This window comes from Lichenostomus cassidix, chromosome 1Aa (genome assembly GCF_008360975.1).
Source record: "Lichenostomus cassidix isolate B80296 chromosome 1Aa, HeHo_3.0, whole genome shotgun sequence".
Taxonomy (NCBI): domain Eukaryota; kingdom Metazoa; phylum Chordata; class Aves; order Passeriformes; family Meliphagidae; genus Lichenostomus; species Lichenostomus cassidix.
In genome coordinates this window covers 24,658,753-24,673,327 of record NC_139480.1, presented here as the reverse complement: position 1 = coordinate 24,673,327, position 14,575 = coordinate 24,658,753, and the positions used below count along the sequence as shown (strand labels likewise).

Genomic DNA, 14,575 nt, shown 5'->3' with positions numbered 1-14,575 from the left:
ATTTACATGAAGTTTAATCTGGAAAAGTTTATGGTAGTGGAGGAAGCAATCTGAGAATGGTGACAGTTTTCTGTATAAAAGGAAAGTATTGAGGGTTTGTTAGGCATATTTGGAACTGAGTCCTTTTAGAGACCATGTTGGTCTGTGTGTCCCAGTAGTACTTGTTGGAAAATTTGGTAACTAGTACGTGAAGTGATCAGTGGAGAAGGTTCTTTCAGAGCAAGCTAGCTATAATTATCTATATGTGTTGTTACCTTGTACAGAGTGTATGCTATATGTGAATCTATAGTGTGAAATCATCTGAAAATGGATATGAACCATCTGAAAAGAGAATGAACTGCAGCACTGTTTTTCCTTACTGCTGGCACTAATTTCTAGTCAGTTGAGTATTTAACAGTGTCTGGAACATTTTTAAATAGTTGTAGATTGGACTGTCTGAAAACCTCTTTATGCCCAAGCATGATGCAGTAGTGTTTTGATTAAGAGAGGTGATGGGGCTGATGCTTTTTTATTGTGAAATTTTGCTGTGTTACAGTGTGTACAGTTTTCCCCCACAAAGGCTGGATTTTTTTTTCTGAATAAGAATTGTTAAATTGAACCCACTGCTTTTTATTACAAAGCTTTACATAATATGCATGTTTTCTTTAGTTACAGACTAAAGAAAACATAGGCAGTCCCTTGGCCATGTTGTTATAGATATTCTCCTTTATGATACAGTAGCTCAGCACAGAATGGTCAAGTTTCATGCTTACTCATTGGAATGAGTTTATAACATGTACTTTGAGAGACTTAGCCAGGTCACTGCAGATTCTTACCTTGACAGGGTTTGGTTTTTTTGCCTTGACCATTTTAGTGTTGCTATGAAATCCCTAACTGGCACATTACAGCCATTTCTAAAACTGTGATTCTGAGTTGAAGAATATGGAGAGGAGGACTCTGGCTTTCCATAGCTGTGTGGTGTTTGAATGCATGTTCCTTCTAGTTACCTCCTCCACAAAACCAGATTTTGAATGGTTTTGTGCTTCACGGTAATCTATGATCTTTATGAATTTAAGCTCAAACTTGTTAGTTACATGGATACTCCAGTTCTGTAATATACTGGTCTGTGATGGCTGAGTGTCACAGGACCCCTACCACGTCACTGAGGTTATTTTCTGAAGGCTGGCAGGTTGGCCAGCCTGCATCTTGGCCTGTTACTGTGGTCTGTATGTTTACTCCTATGCTTTTTGTCTCATTTGGGTATGTTTCGTCCATTATTCATTTGATTCCCCCAATACAACTTTATCTCAGTTTTGCTACTTTTGGTCCCTCTCTTGACCTTTTCCCTTTCTTCAAATTGTTTGCCTTATTCTTTCTGTGTAGTTCACAGAACCTTTCCTTGCATTGCCAGATGGGTAGTCTAGGCCTCATGCAGATGTGAGGTGCTTTTTGAATACCTAATAATTGTTTTTAATCTAGAGATTTTTTTTTTTTTACTTTTTTGTCTTGATTGGGGAATGTTGACTTGTCAGTCTGTTTTTAGATCAAGAAGAGCAAGAAAAGTTGCATTCCGAGTCTAGCCTAAAGTGTTCAGTTATCAACTTACAATTTAAATTAACCCTTTCTTTCTTGAACTTTAAGCACAACCTCAACGTTTGCCTCAGCCAAATACTTCAGCACTGGAAAGGAGTGAGGAAGAAACTGGCAAAATCCAAAATGGCCACACGAGTCTGAGTAACGGAAGTGGAATTCACAATGGGGTCAAGCACATGCCTGCAGACAACAGAAAGCTTTCGGCTCCTGTTTCAGAAAAAATGCACAGGAAAATTCAGTCCACCTTGTCTGTCAACAGCAACAGCAGCAAGAAGAGTAAAATGAGCTCTGTGTTTTCTCAAAAGCCAGGTACTTCACCGGAAGGTAAGCCAATATTAATAAAAAAACCAAACTGAATAAAGACCAATGAAACCTCACTAAAAATTATACAATCAACTGAAAATAATTGAGGAGCATGACTCGTGCTCCACAAGCAAGTAGAAGTTACTAAGATAAAAGACAAGCTTCTTTCTCAAAGAAAATATTAAGTATTTGAAAGAAAGGGAAGCAATGGGAGAGTTCATGCTTTCAAACGTTTGGTCAACGTGATCTGATAATGTTTTAGTCTCTGTACTTAGTATCCTGAACTGATAAAAAACTCCTGTCAACATAGGCACATATACACCAGGAGAAAACATGAAAGTACTACTAGTTCAAAGCATAGTTAATATTTTAATCCAGGAATGGCAGGCTCCATGAGGGTAGACTTTGCTTTTGAAAGGTTCTGTTAGCTGATACCCGGACTAGCAGTGAGGTCTGAACACTGGATAATAAAATAATCAACCTGTGCCTCACTGGTCAGTGTGCCATACGCTATATTTGGGATGTAGATAACGTGCACAAAAAAGCTTCATGCTCCTTCTGCACAGCTTAAACAAGCAAAAGTAAATAATTTTTCTTACATTTTATCTGTGTGTCTTGTGTTCTTACTGCTTGCATTTACACTCATGGTTCCAGAGTTCCTGAGCTTCTTCTCAATCCACTGTGTTCCCATTAGTACTAATATACTTTGCTATTGCCCTTAACAAGAGGACTGTAAAAGCACTGGAAATTTTATTGGTTTGACGCAGACATAGATGTGACTGGTTAAAAAAAAACACCTCCAGAGGGAGGGGACAGACACAGATTCTTAGAGAAATGGGAGACAGTAGTGTTCAGTGAAATGGAGGGAATTCTCAGCCTAGATGAAAGAAAGAGGGATGAAAAGGACCACATGTAGTGGTCTGAATGAAACCTACTGGTGTCAGTGAAGTGACTGCTCTTGACTTCAACTACTTTACTCAAACTTACTCAGTGAATCTGTGTAGTAATATCAAGAACAGCTTCACTCAGACTCTTGCATGGGCTGGTACCCCTTGCTACGGTTTATTTTCATATTTATCTTCAAGAACCTACTGTTACTTTTCTGTTGCACTTTTAGTCTTCTAGTACTTCTTTCCAAAATCACAACTTCATGCTTCCTGTATTCCCTTTTCTGTTTTGTGAAATATTCTTAAATGGTTTTCCTTAGTGCACTTTGAAAAAACTGTATCTTAAGAGTTCTAGATCTGGTTGTGTGGCTGAAAACAAAGTGCAGGCCTCTGAATTTAAAGAAATTTAAGCTCTGAAAAAAATGCAGTTTCAAAGAGGCAGTGCCTGCCCTTTTCATTCCCATATACAATTAATTATAGCAAACATTTCCTTTTTTCTTGTAAAATTATCCTGTAATAAAAACAGTTGTTGTGTTGTTGTTTTTATTGTTTAATATATAAGTCAGATTACTAAATGATTGAGGAGAAAATTAATGATACCTTCAGATTTAGCTTTAAATTGTAATGTCTGATTTTAATATCCAACGCAATGGTGTTAACTGCATAAAACTGCCATTATACATATTTTTATATACAGTAAAAAATGTTGTTATGCTTAAAGGCATATCTGATTAGAATATAGATAAATAGTGTCCACACTGTATAACTCGCATTCTTTCAAAGCATAGAAATACAGTATAGTCCTAATGTCACATGCAGTTTCTTGAGTCATCTAATAGCTAAGGTTAAACATAGTCAACATTGTACATCTGGCCTTGTAATGTTCTCATTTTGAATGTGAGAACTTGGATATATGCTCTAAATAGCTTGTCCCATTCTGCAAGTATCTGCAGCCCTAAGTTTTCTGTTACTAAATCTGAGCAAAGCACAGGTTCATTGTGCAGTGATTAGAGTATGTCTGGTGTATTGGAATATGCCTATAAGGGAATATTTGTTTTTTAAAATTATTTTCTGGTTTTGAAATTTATTTTGCTTTATGGTTCTCTGACAGACATGTTTTATATTTGTGTAAACACATCTGCATGCACACATGTACAAACCTTCTGACAGCTTCTTCAGCTTTTCAGTAATGTACCCTATGGGGCTACATGACACAACTATATAAGTAATATTCTTATCAAGGTGTTGTCTTTCAGGAAGTATCAGTACTTTATTTGTTCTACTATCCCAATTTTTTAGAAGGCGTACAATCAGAGAGTCTGGCAGCAGTCACTTGACATATCTAAATTAACACAAAGAAGAGCTCACTGTTCAAGGGAAAAATGATTTATTGATAACTTAAAAATAATTGTGTTATTACTACAAGTCATGTTAACTTGTATGACTTATGACTACTTCTGGAAGAATGCACTACAAAAACCTGACATAACTAGCCCAGTTACTTGTTCAAAAGAGTGTAATTGCATTTAAATCAGCAATATAGGTATATATATATACATATGCTTGATAAATACATCTAACTATCCTAAGACAGAAGAGTATATTAATAAGCTCAGTGATTGAGAATTACGTAGACACTCTTTCAAGATAGTATGCACAATTTCATTTGAACCTGACTTCTACAGCTTCTTTGCATAATGAATATTTTTGGGCAAAGAGGCATTTTTCTGAGCAGTTGCCTCTTCTGATTCAATGACAGTTCTGTAGAAGCTGTTGACAAGACTTACAGGAAGATGGAAAAGATACAAAACTACTGAAAATTATTTGCAACATTGTTTAACTACTTGGCTTTGCTTTTGCTTGTATCATGTTAACCTTCTAAGCCACTGGTTACTGCTGATGAGCTGCTGGGTTTGAATTTGCTTGCGGTGTGTATTTGTGTTCGGGCACGTCTATTTAGTATAATAATTAATTTCTGGGCAGTTTTAAAAATAGTCTTATGCAGAAAGAGACTGTACTGTGAGTATTGAACAATGAATCGCCTGAATTAACTTACCTACTTAGTTTACTATAGCATCCATAAAGTTTTAATAGAAAGAACTAAGATGAACTTGTACAGTTCCAGATATTTCAATTCACTTCAATTTTGCTATTCCTTTTGTAGTACCTTGGATTTTATATTCCAATTGCTAGCCTTGTTTGTTTTTTTAAACCTGAAAATACACACCCTGTATTTCTACTTCATCTGTCTTGCCTTCCTCCTAAAGTGTTGTGTTGTGTTGTCAGTCAGGAGACTAACTGAATTAAGTGAAGGAAAGTGGCCAGAGAAAAGAAATAGATTATGTCCTCAGAATGAAGAGAAGTGAAAATTCTGGTCGTCAAGCTGAGTTTAAACTATAGAAAATAAAGTATTTTTCTTTTTTTTTTTCTTATTCCCTCCCAAAAGCTGAATTCTTCTTGATTCTTCTTAAAAGACAAGATATGAATATTTCTGGAGCACCACACTAAGTTGTAATGCAAGGTTTGTCCAGGTCTGGTACTTTGCTCTAGAATATTGTATCTGTTGACAGAACAGAAATCTGGAAGGGCTTGAAGCAGGATAGAATCAAGAAACATGATGGGCTTGCCCCCAGTCCAGCACAGGAGCATCTTCAGGCTCCTGATTATTTTAAATGTAGCATGCTGCTTCATGTACTGCAGATTTCAGTGTATATACTAGAAATCTAAATGAAGTTCAGTATTGCTTTGCCCTGGGTAGCACATCTTCCCATGAAGGTTTGCACTGCTCTTGTTGGTCTCCAGAGTACTAGACAATCCTAACACAAGCTCTGAAGCCTCCAAGTCTGCCACCCCTCAAAAACTCACCCACCACAGTTAAGAACTCTTTTATTAATTGTTCCAGCTGCAAACTCCACTTGTGCCGTGGGTCACATCTTGTGGATTTTCAGAGCTGAATTTGCATAGGAAATTCTTAAAATGTAGCAGATATTTTGGTAGCAGTAGTATAAAAGCTTTAAAATCTCCCTTTATAATTGGGTCTGTAGTATATGAAGCCATGTCAGCATTCCAGAGTATGCTGGTTAGAAACACTTTCACATCCAGTGAGACTTAGGAGGGTGTGAGTGCACTCCCCAGCTCTGCTTTTCTTCTGCATCTATTATTAATCCATATTGTCCCTGAAGAAATCTTACTCAGCTCCATAACTTACGCTACAAAAAACCAAAGGAATTATGAAATAGTTGGAGTGTCACTCCTAAAAAGCAGTTTTTAAACACTGTTTCAGTTCTAAAGATTTTTCAAAGGGACTAGATAGGTTTCAGTGAATATTGGGAATAAAAAATTTTAGCTCAAAGAAATTTTAATAATATTTTGAATTATTGATGCCAGAGGTGTCACAGTACTTCCAAAACTCTTGTTGGTAGGCCACTAGCAAAGAGAATTGTTACTGTCTTGCACCTGTTTGTTATGAGCAGTGGAGAAAAACACCTTGGAAACATGAAAAAGCAAATGTAATGAGTAAATAAGTAAAAAGAAGGCAGTCTAGCTGCTGTGTTCAGATGCGTCAGTACCTGTCCATGGCAACTTAGAGAAGAGAGGGGGCCTAAAGGAGACAGCAATGAGGCAGCAGAACAGTAGATCTAAATGTCAGGAAATGAAAAAAAATGAGTAACCGAGTATATACATATGTGTATCGGAGTAGTGGAAGGTAAGTAATAATGACATGCAGAGTTTGAGGAGAAAAGGGAAGGGAAGAAGTTGGGCAGGGAGAAGGATGGAAAAGGAATTTCTTGAAGGGGGTGAGAGCCCAGGGTAGGTGATTATTATTTTCTAAAAACCAAACCCAAGTTTCCCTACCAAATCCTTACGAAGCCTGATGTTATGTATTTTTTGAATCAAAGCAATCATTTATGAGAAGTTAAGGATGGAGAGAGGGTATACAGGTTTTAATTCCATTTTGACATGGAGCTGTGACTTCTGGTCAAGTTGTTGTGACCTTCAGAAGTTACTGTGTTTGGCAGGGAAGTTCCCACTACTCCAGTGACTTGCTAATTTGAGTTTAATGTGGTACTTTACATACTCAGAAGGCTTTGTGCAAATGCAGTTGCTGGATTCATTTGGAAACAGTAGATTGTTAAACTGTGCTGTGAGAAACGTGGCCTCACTACTTAAATTTTTGAAAGAGTTTATTCACTCTTTTTCAGAGTACAAATAACGATACAAGGCTTAGGGTGGCTGTCTGCCGTTACCCAAAGTGAAGTGCAGCGCTGGGTGCTTAGCCACCCATGTGGGGTAGCCAGAGGCACAGCCTCGGGCTGGGGGACACAGCTTTTATAACCCCAACCCCTCCTCCTTCAGGTGCTCTGATTGGCTTGTTGTCTTCTGATGGATTGGCTGCTTGCCCTGCCCTCTTCTGTCTTAACCATAACACTTAAAAATTAGACATAACATGTTAACAAATAACCATAACAAAAACCTCATAACCCTTTACGAAAGCCAACTCCGTGATTTCATTTATAACATGTGCTGAACAGATCATGAGCCTGGCTCCTTTATGGAGAGAGCTACTCTTTATTCCTTCCTTCTCAGGCTCCATGAAGTAGAAAGGCACTAGAAGGCATCTTCTTTACAATCGGTTTCTTTCAAGAAAGGTCTTTAGGAAGTGTAATAGGGCTAGATGCAGCAGTGAGCTGGATAAGGAAAGCCTGCAGCCTGGGGGTGAGATTCTGGGGAAGGACAGGCAATGCAGACTTGCCACCATATTTGAGTTACCAGTCATGCTTTTCCAGAAGCAAAGCCTGAAGCAGCCTTTCTGAACTTTCTGGTCTGTGCTTCTTGTGCTACTGAGCTTAGAGATGCAATGAACTATTTCACGCAAAGTGTGGGTGTTTTTTTAAATCCAATGTTTAATATTCAGCATTTCAGGGTGCATTTGAATGAGACATCCCTCTCCCCCCTCCCCCTTCTTTTTAGTGTAATGCAACATCATCTGTTCTAGATTTCGAAGCCAAGCGTGGGGTTGGTGGACACTATTTAACTCATGCTGCTGACTACATTAATTTATTAGAATATCCCAAGTGATACTGATGGCTTAACTGAAGACAAAGCAAGTCCAACAAATAGCCTTTGTGTTAAGCCAGGGTCTTAAGAGTCACTAGGTGCATATACATGGAAAGTAGTGAGTAGTTGTCTTAGCATGCTAGCAGACTTCTATTTGAAATAGGAGTGTTTTACTTAGGTTTATATAATTTGATATAGGAAAAATGGCTTTCAGTAAACATTTATTTTGTGCACATGATTTTCAGTAGGATTGGGTTGGGGTTTTTGCCTCTGGAGGAATGCAGAACAGCAGTAAGTTTTCTTTTATATACTTGATATATATTTGATTGGTATTATTTACGAAAATTCAGTAAGAGTGTGCATTAATAGCCTACAGAAGTATCTGTTGGCCATCTCTCAACCTTTTTTTCTTTAAACATACATACACTTCTGAAATCCATCTATACCATTAACTAGTATTTAGGCAGCTACTTGTTAGTATCCTGCAGTCTCTCTACTTTAGCCAAAATTTTAATTGCTATGTTTTAGAAATTGGTTCAAAGTGAATTTTTGTCTGAGCATGAAGTGCTAAACAAGGGTTTTTGTTAGACAAGGTTGTAACAGAACACAGTTTTCAATCAGGCAGTGGGCAAATAAAATTATCATAATGTCAAATGTGTGGTTTTTAAGAATGCATTTTGAAGATAGATGTGTTTTAAGCATGGTTTACATTGTTTTTTGCACAGAAGTCTTGAAAGGAAAGAATCCTTTAACAGGATTGAGTGGAAAACAGGACCTGTAAGAAAAAAAAGGGTCTTCAAACAGCATCTATTTCATAAGGTCATAGTCTAGCTAGCATCTAACTTGTCTCAGTATTTGCAGGGATGAGCAGTGTCAATGGAGGCTTCATATTCTAAGGAAGTCATAGGTATTGGAAATTAGCAGATTTCTTAGTATTATCTGTATGTTTGAAATAGATCATTTTACACCTGAGGCTGTATCGGTATTGAGAATTTAGAATATAAGCTTTGATGTATGTTTCCATGTGTTCAGTGTGATTTTAGTTTTCTTGTTCAATAGAGATAATATAGTTTCTTTTTTATTTTAAATGCTGGAATATCGCATATACTAGGCTTTGTAACTGTGTTTTGCCCTGTGTAAATAAATGCTACGCTATTATCTAGAAATAACCATACTCCATACAGCATGTCAGTTTGTTCTTTCTATCTTTTCTTATTTTCCTGTGAGCATTTTCCTGGGTGCAGTGAGTTTTCTCAAAAGAAAGGGGCTGGGTATCACAGGCTGTCCATGAGCCCCGTGTGTTGCAGGAGCAGTGGGAGGTACGACAGCGTGTGCGCCGCTGCTCGGTAATTCTGCTGCTCACCCCTGTGCGCTGCACCCTCTCAGAGCGTTGTGCTGGGGAGCGCTGTGGCTGAGCTGTGCCGCTCTGGCTCTGGGCTCTCAGCCGCTGGCGCTGTGCTCATCCCGGCGCTGCCCGGCTGCGGGACGCCTGTAGCACCTGCTGGGGCTGCTGTTCAGGGCTCTGCGGGGGCCGCAGTAAACCCCTGCTGAAGACCTCAGCTGTCACTTTGATTGCGGGTTTGCCCTTTTTGATTCTCTCTGTGAGACAGCAGAGTGCCTGGAGATTTGTTTTGAGTTGTCTGAACTTGGTGAATATAGTTAGTAAGAAGCTGACCAAGGTCACCATCCTGTAAGTGAGCTTATTTACCACTGCAGACATGAAAAACTTTTATCATATGTGACCTGCCTGCTTGGTATGAAAGCTTTTTGAATCCGTTTGTGATGGATTAGTGTCAAACGTTATAAAAGCAGGGCATACAGCCTTCACACGCATTTCTCTGTACATTTTTCAGTTCACCTTCTGCATTTCCTATACAGTTTTGATGGTCGATAGTTCTCTTAAAAATCTGTTTCTTAAGTATTCTTCTCATAAAAATGAAAAAAAGATGATACAAGGGAAATTGAAATAAAATAAATATATATTTCAGTATTTTAAAGGAATTGGATAGCATGGTAATATCTGTATGCAGAGATTTTAGAAGTAAAAAGTGGTGTGCACATGCAAATGTTTAAAGATATGGACAAACATTAAAATTGTTTTATTGTTGATACTGTTTCTTTTCCTTTAATGAGCATAGCTGTTATAACTGGGCTAAGTTAGAAGTGGGGCCTTCTGGGCTTTGATTAACAGTATATAAATAGTTTGAAGAGATCTTAGGCCTATTTCTTGTCTGGATATTGTCTGTGGTAACATTTAGAACCCAGATAAAGTAGATGTTACATGTACTGTATGTGGTATGTGGTTAAATCAGCACAAAGTAGTGGATGGGTGTGTATAATATAAAGCAATAAAAACTTGAACATGTTAGTTGGGTTCTATTTGCCTTGGCATTGTTTAACAGTTTTGATGAAGTTACGTAACAAATCTGTGCCTTTTAGGGATGTGCCAGAGGATTAAGGAAACACCTGGTTTTAAAAAATGTGATACGGGATGACCTTTTTAACTTCGGTCTAACTTTAATCTGTGACAAAATGAAAGAATAATTGACGATAAGCTTGAGTATCTGAGAGCTCATCTTTTTCCCCCCAAATGCGAGTTGGTATAATAAAATGTACCAGCACTGCCTACAAAGCAAGACTGTTGTAATTTATGCCCCTTAGCGCAGTTTACGTGAGCTTGGATCTAGTCAACAAATGTGATATAGTGCTTCAATGAAATCAGAAGCATTTGGTAAAAGAACTAAGGTAGATATACTGGTTTGGAAATTTTTTTTCTTTTAAAATATGCCTCTAGACAGTGTTCGCACCCCACATCCTCACTTTCTTATAGTCCAAATCTCTAGTGCAGCATTTCTCAATTAGAGAAAAGTATAATATAAGTATTGAAAAACTATGGAAATTTGAGTATGGTGTGGTGTAGTATAGAAGTTCTAAGAAAAAGCTTATCTTCATTAATGATTTTCCTGTGTGATGAGGCTTAAGTACTTCCACAAAGAGGGAAACTAGTTTAATGAAAACTTAAACCTCAAGAAACTTGGGAGTTAACAGTACTGCATCATGGACATCAAGGCTGATGGAGTTTCATCCACAGTAAAGATGCACCCCTTTTGCATTAATTGATGCACCTCTTGATTGCATTAATATATCTAATGGGAAAAGAAGAATGAGAACTACTAATTCTCAAACAAAAAGGAGCGTAAAGAAACAGATAACTTCAGGCTGGCACCAGTGTCATAACTGGCAATTACTGTATCATTTCCGTATTCAAAAAGACTATATATTCAAAGTTTCCAGAAAAGAGCTTGTCATACATAAAAATCACCAAGTTTATAAATACATAAATCATGTTTAATTTTAGTTGGATTAAAGTGTTCCACTCCTCAGTCATCTGAAAAAAAACCTTCGGATTTTGATGGGGTAAGGTTAGAGAGTGGTAGTTAAGTATAGTCTTCATTCTTAATGTACTAAAAGGTTTTGAAATAAAATAGAATAAAATGTAATTTAAAATATTCTTCCTGGTCTTATAAGCAGGAAAAAATTATTGGAGTGTCTTGTGCACACAATGAAATATATTATATTGGTCTCCAGCATGGTAATGAAAAAGCTGTGGTCATCTCTCTTGGAGTGAGCTTTTTATGGCACCTTCATGGCTGCATTCCACTGATCATAACAGCAGTCAAAGGAAGTTGGTTTTAGCTGTATAATGTTTTCTGTGGAACGGACAGGTTGCTGTAGGGATATAGATACTAGGGAAGGATGAATTTTGTGTGGCAGGTAGGTTTGTTATTATTACAGAAACACAGTGTAACTGTATCTCTTCCCTATAATTGCATCTGTATATGAAAAGCCAATAAACAGGGGTCTTACATGGAAGTAATTATTCTTCCACCCATTTTGTCCAACTGCATTACAGCCCTTTAGAATCATGATTCTGAATTCAGCAAGTTTGGTAGGACTAGGTAACAGCATGCTTTGTCATGTGTTAAATAATTGTTACCTGGATAGCTATTAAAAGTCAATAACATGAAGAACATAAAAGCATGATTATTTCAGGTTTGTCCTTGAGATGTGGATCAAAGTTTATGTTCATTGTACAAATGAGTCATTGCAAGAATGAAGAGAGCACTAAAGGGTATCTGTACTTTATGTTAATTGTTTGTGGAGGTTAAGTAAAATTGTTACATAAAGATTTTCTGAATTTAATATTAGTTTTGCCATCTGGGGAGAAGGAAATAAAAATAAAGGGTAGGTAAATAAATCCGTTTAGTGTTTCAGTCAGTGAAGAAGAGATGAAAAAAACCCACACACTACAGAGTTTCCGTAATACCACAAATGGCCAAAATATCTTACAGTGTCTTGGACCATTTTTGATAGGTTTTACCTTTGAAATACCTTTATTGGAATCAACACAGCCTCTTCTTGTAAGATTGTGTGAATTTTGTGGATTTTTTACATAAGGAGGAAAAACTACTTTTGAGGGTCCAGAAAATGCTTTCTGAGTTCAGTCCCTTTTATTCATCTGGGAACTCTGTCCTTTGCCCATCAATAAAAATGTATTACAATGTCTGTGAATGTGTATTTTTCTCCCTGCAATTTTACATATCCTTGCATAAAGAGGCGAGATTTTTTGAACATCTTATTTACAATGCCTATACATGCAAAGTTTTATTATGGTGTACTAAAAAAAACCTTGTAGAACAGCATTTGTTGTTGTATTAGCTGCTTCAAGCTGTATTTTAAAGATACAATATACTAAAACCTTAGTTCCTCAAATATGAAGGTTTCTTAGATAGAACTCTTGGCTTCTTTATCTTTTTCCTTCATATTAAAAGAAAATCTGAAAGGATATTTTACCTGAGCGTATTTAACACCATCTCCATGACAACCAGCTAATTAGTCGCTATCAGTCTGGCTTTGGTCCTCTTCAGTGAACTGATACTCCCCAGCTTTTTTTCACATATCTTCTGTGTTTTCTATGAAGGTCATTTATTTAGCGACATTATGTCTTTGGGCAAAGAAACCTTTTAATACAAGAAACAATTTTCTTTAGACCACCTTAAACGTACCTGTGGTTTCCTCTCTCTTTTGTTTCCTGTGCTGTACCAGGCATACTTTAAGGTTTGGGTTTTGGATTTTTTCCCCCCTTCTTACTTCTTTTGATATTTCCATTTTTTCCTTTTGGGCATAAGGGTTCAGTAGTACATTATGACTGTGACCACACTGGAGTACAGGAATGTCCAAGCTTAGTTGGTATCTTAAGTAGTGTAGTAAGTAGGGGTGGGCTAAGAGGTCAAGTAGTTCCTTTGCTTCTTGGGACACATTTGGCAGGTCTGAGCCTCTGTCACTGTACTGCTGTAAGTATTAATGCTTGCTTGTGCAAGTCATCGCTGCACTATCCTGCAGAGTTTCTGCAATGCTAGAGGTATTTGGAATCAATCAAGATACTTGCAATGGCTACTGCATACTTTTTTATGTTTATAAATTTTTTTATAAATGTATTTGTAAATGTTTATAAATGTTTATAAATGTACTTGTTTACATTTATAAATTTGTATTACTCTGGCCAGTAATTGCAAGTTTTCCCCTATGACAACAGTCTTCAGCCTGTGAACTGTAAGAACATAACATCTGTAGAACAGAATATCCGTAGGTGATCAGACCAGTTGTCCATATAGCTCAATATCCTATTGTTCCTAGCAGCTTCTCATGGAGGATACTCATGATAAACTGTAGGGACAGGGAAAGGCTGAGATTATGCAGGATATTTTCCCCAGAACATTTTCTCAATCTTCACATATCTGTGGCTGAAGAGTTCAAAGTTTGCAAGCAGTAAAAAGAAGGAAAGCTGAGGCTAGGAAAGGAGATTATTTCTCCATCCTGAACACTTCTTGAATTTTTAAGTTTTTATTTCTGAATGACTATTTACTGCCTCTTACAAACTGAATATTTTGATATATATGAATTTATACATATTATGTACAATTGAGTATATCCCTCAGTCCTTCAGTCTCCTTTTTACTGGCACATGTTTTGTTCCAGTCCTTGTTTTCCTGTCATGTCTCATGGATGTATTAATTGTTTGAAGTTATTCCATCAATTTACTCTTTGGGTGCTATATTTTTTGCAGATATTTTGTGGGACACCTTAATTATCTCATATAATTTAGTAATACCTCTAAAAGCTGGATATTGGTGTTTAGGTGTAATTATGAACTCTCTTGAACATTGAAGCAGTACATTAAAAGGATTGCCAGTAGATGTGTGCAGGAAAGCAACAGAAAAATCTGTGTTTTGACTGAATATTTTGCATACTGTTGAAAGTAAGAAATGCATATAACATGCTGTTATGGTGGTTTTAAGGTGCACATAAAACAATAAAGAAAGCAACAATGTTGAAGCAACTCCTTTATTTTTCTTCATAAGTATCAAAACAACAAAACAGGTTTAGAAGGGTGAGACAAACTGGGAAAGGCTGGAAATAGTTTTAGGTAGTTTCCCTCATTAGTTGTTTTTCTTTGTTTTTTTTGAATCAGTTTGTGTAAGAATGTATAACAAGATAATGGATATGGGTATTTTACAATAAATGACTGAGAAGATTGATCTAAGCAGATATGAGCAGTTTAGTACTTGAGATTTGCATGAAGAGAAGTGCTGACAGGAAACTTGCACTGAGTTGGAGAACAGTTAAGCTGCAGAAGTGACCGTGAAGATGGAAAACATATTTTTTGTGGGAGAGTGTGTCTACTCTGAACTGTT

General features: G+C 37.0%; 1 protein-coding gene across 2 annotated transcripts in view; it reads left to right on the top strand.

The window, feature by feature from the left end:
* The window catches only part of MDFIC (MyoD family inhibitor domain containing), a 52,390-nt gene that overhangs the window by 34,118 nt on the left and 3,697 nt on the right, over positions 1 to 14,575 (top strand). Inside the window, exons 5-6 of one of the 2 annotated variants that reach the window (XM_085042844.1) lie at positions 1,621 to 1,896; positions 9,013 to 9,139. In XM_085042844.1, coding sequence (XP_084898970.1) covers positions 1,621 to 1,896; positions 9,013 to 9,139 — 403 coding nt within the window. The remainder of the gene's footprint in view (positions 1 to 1,620; positions 1,897 to 9,012; positions 9,140 to 14,575) is intronic. The other variant, XM_085042837.1, reaches the window with a different exon arrangement.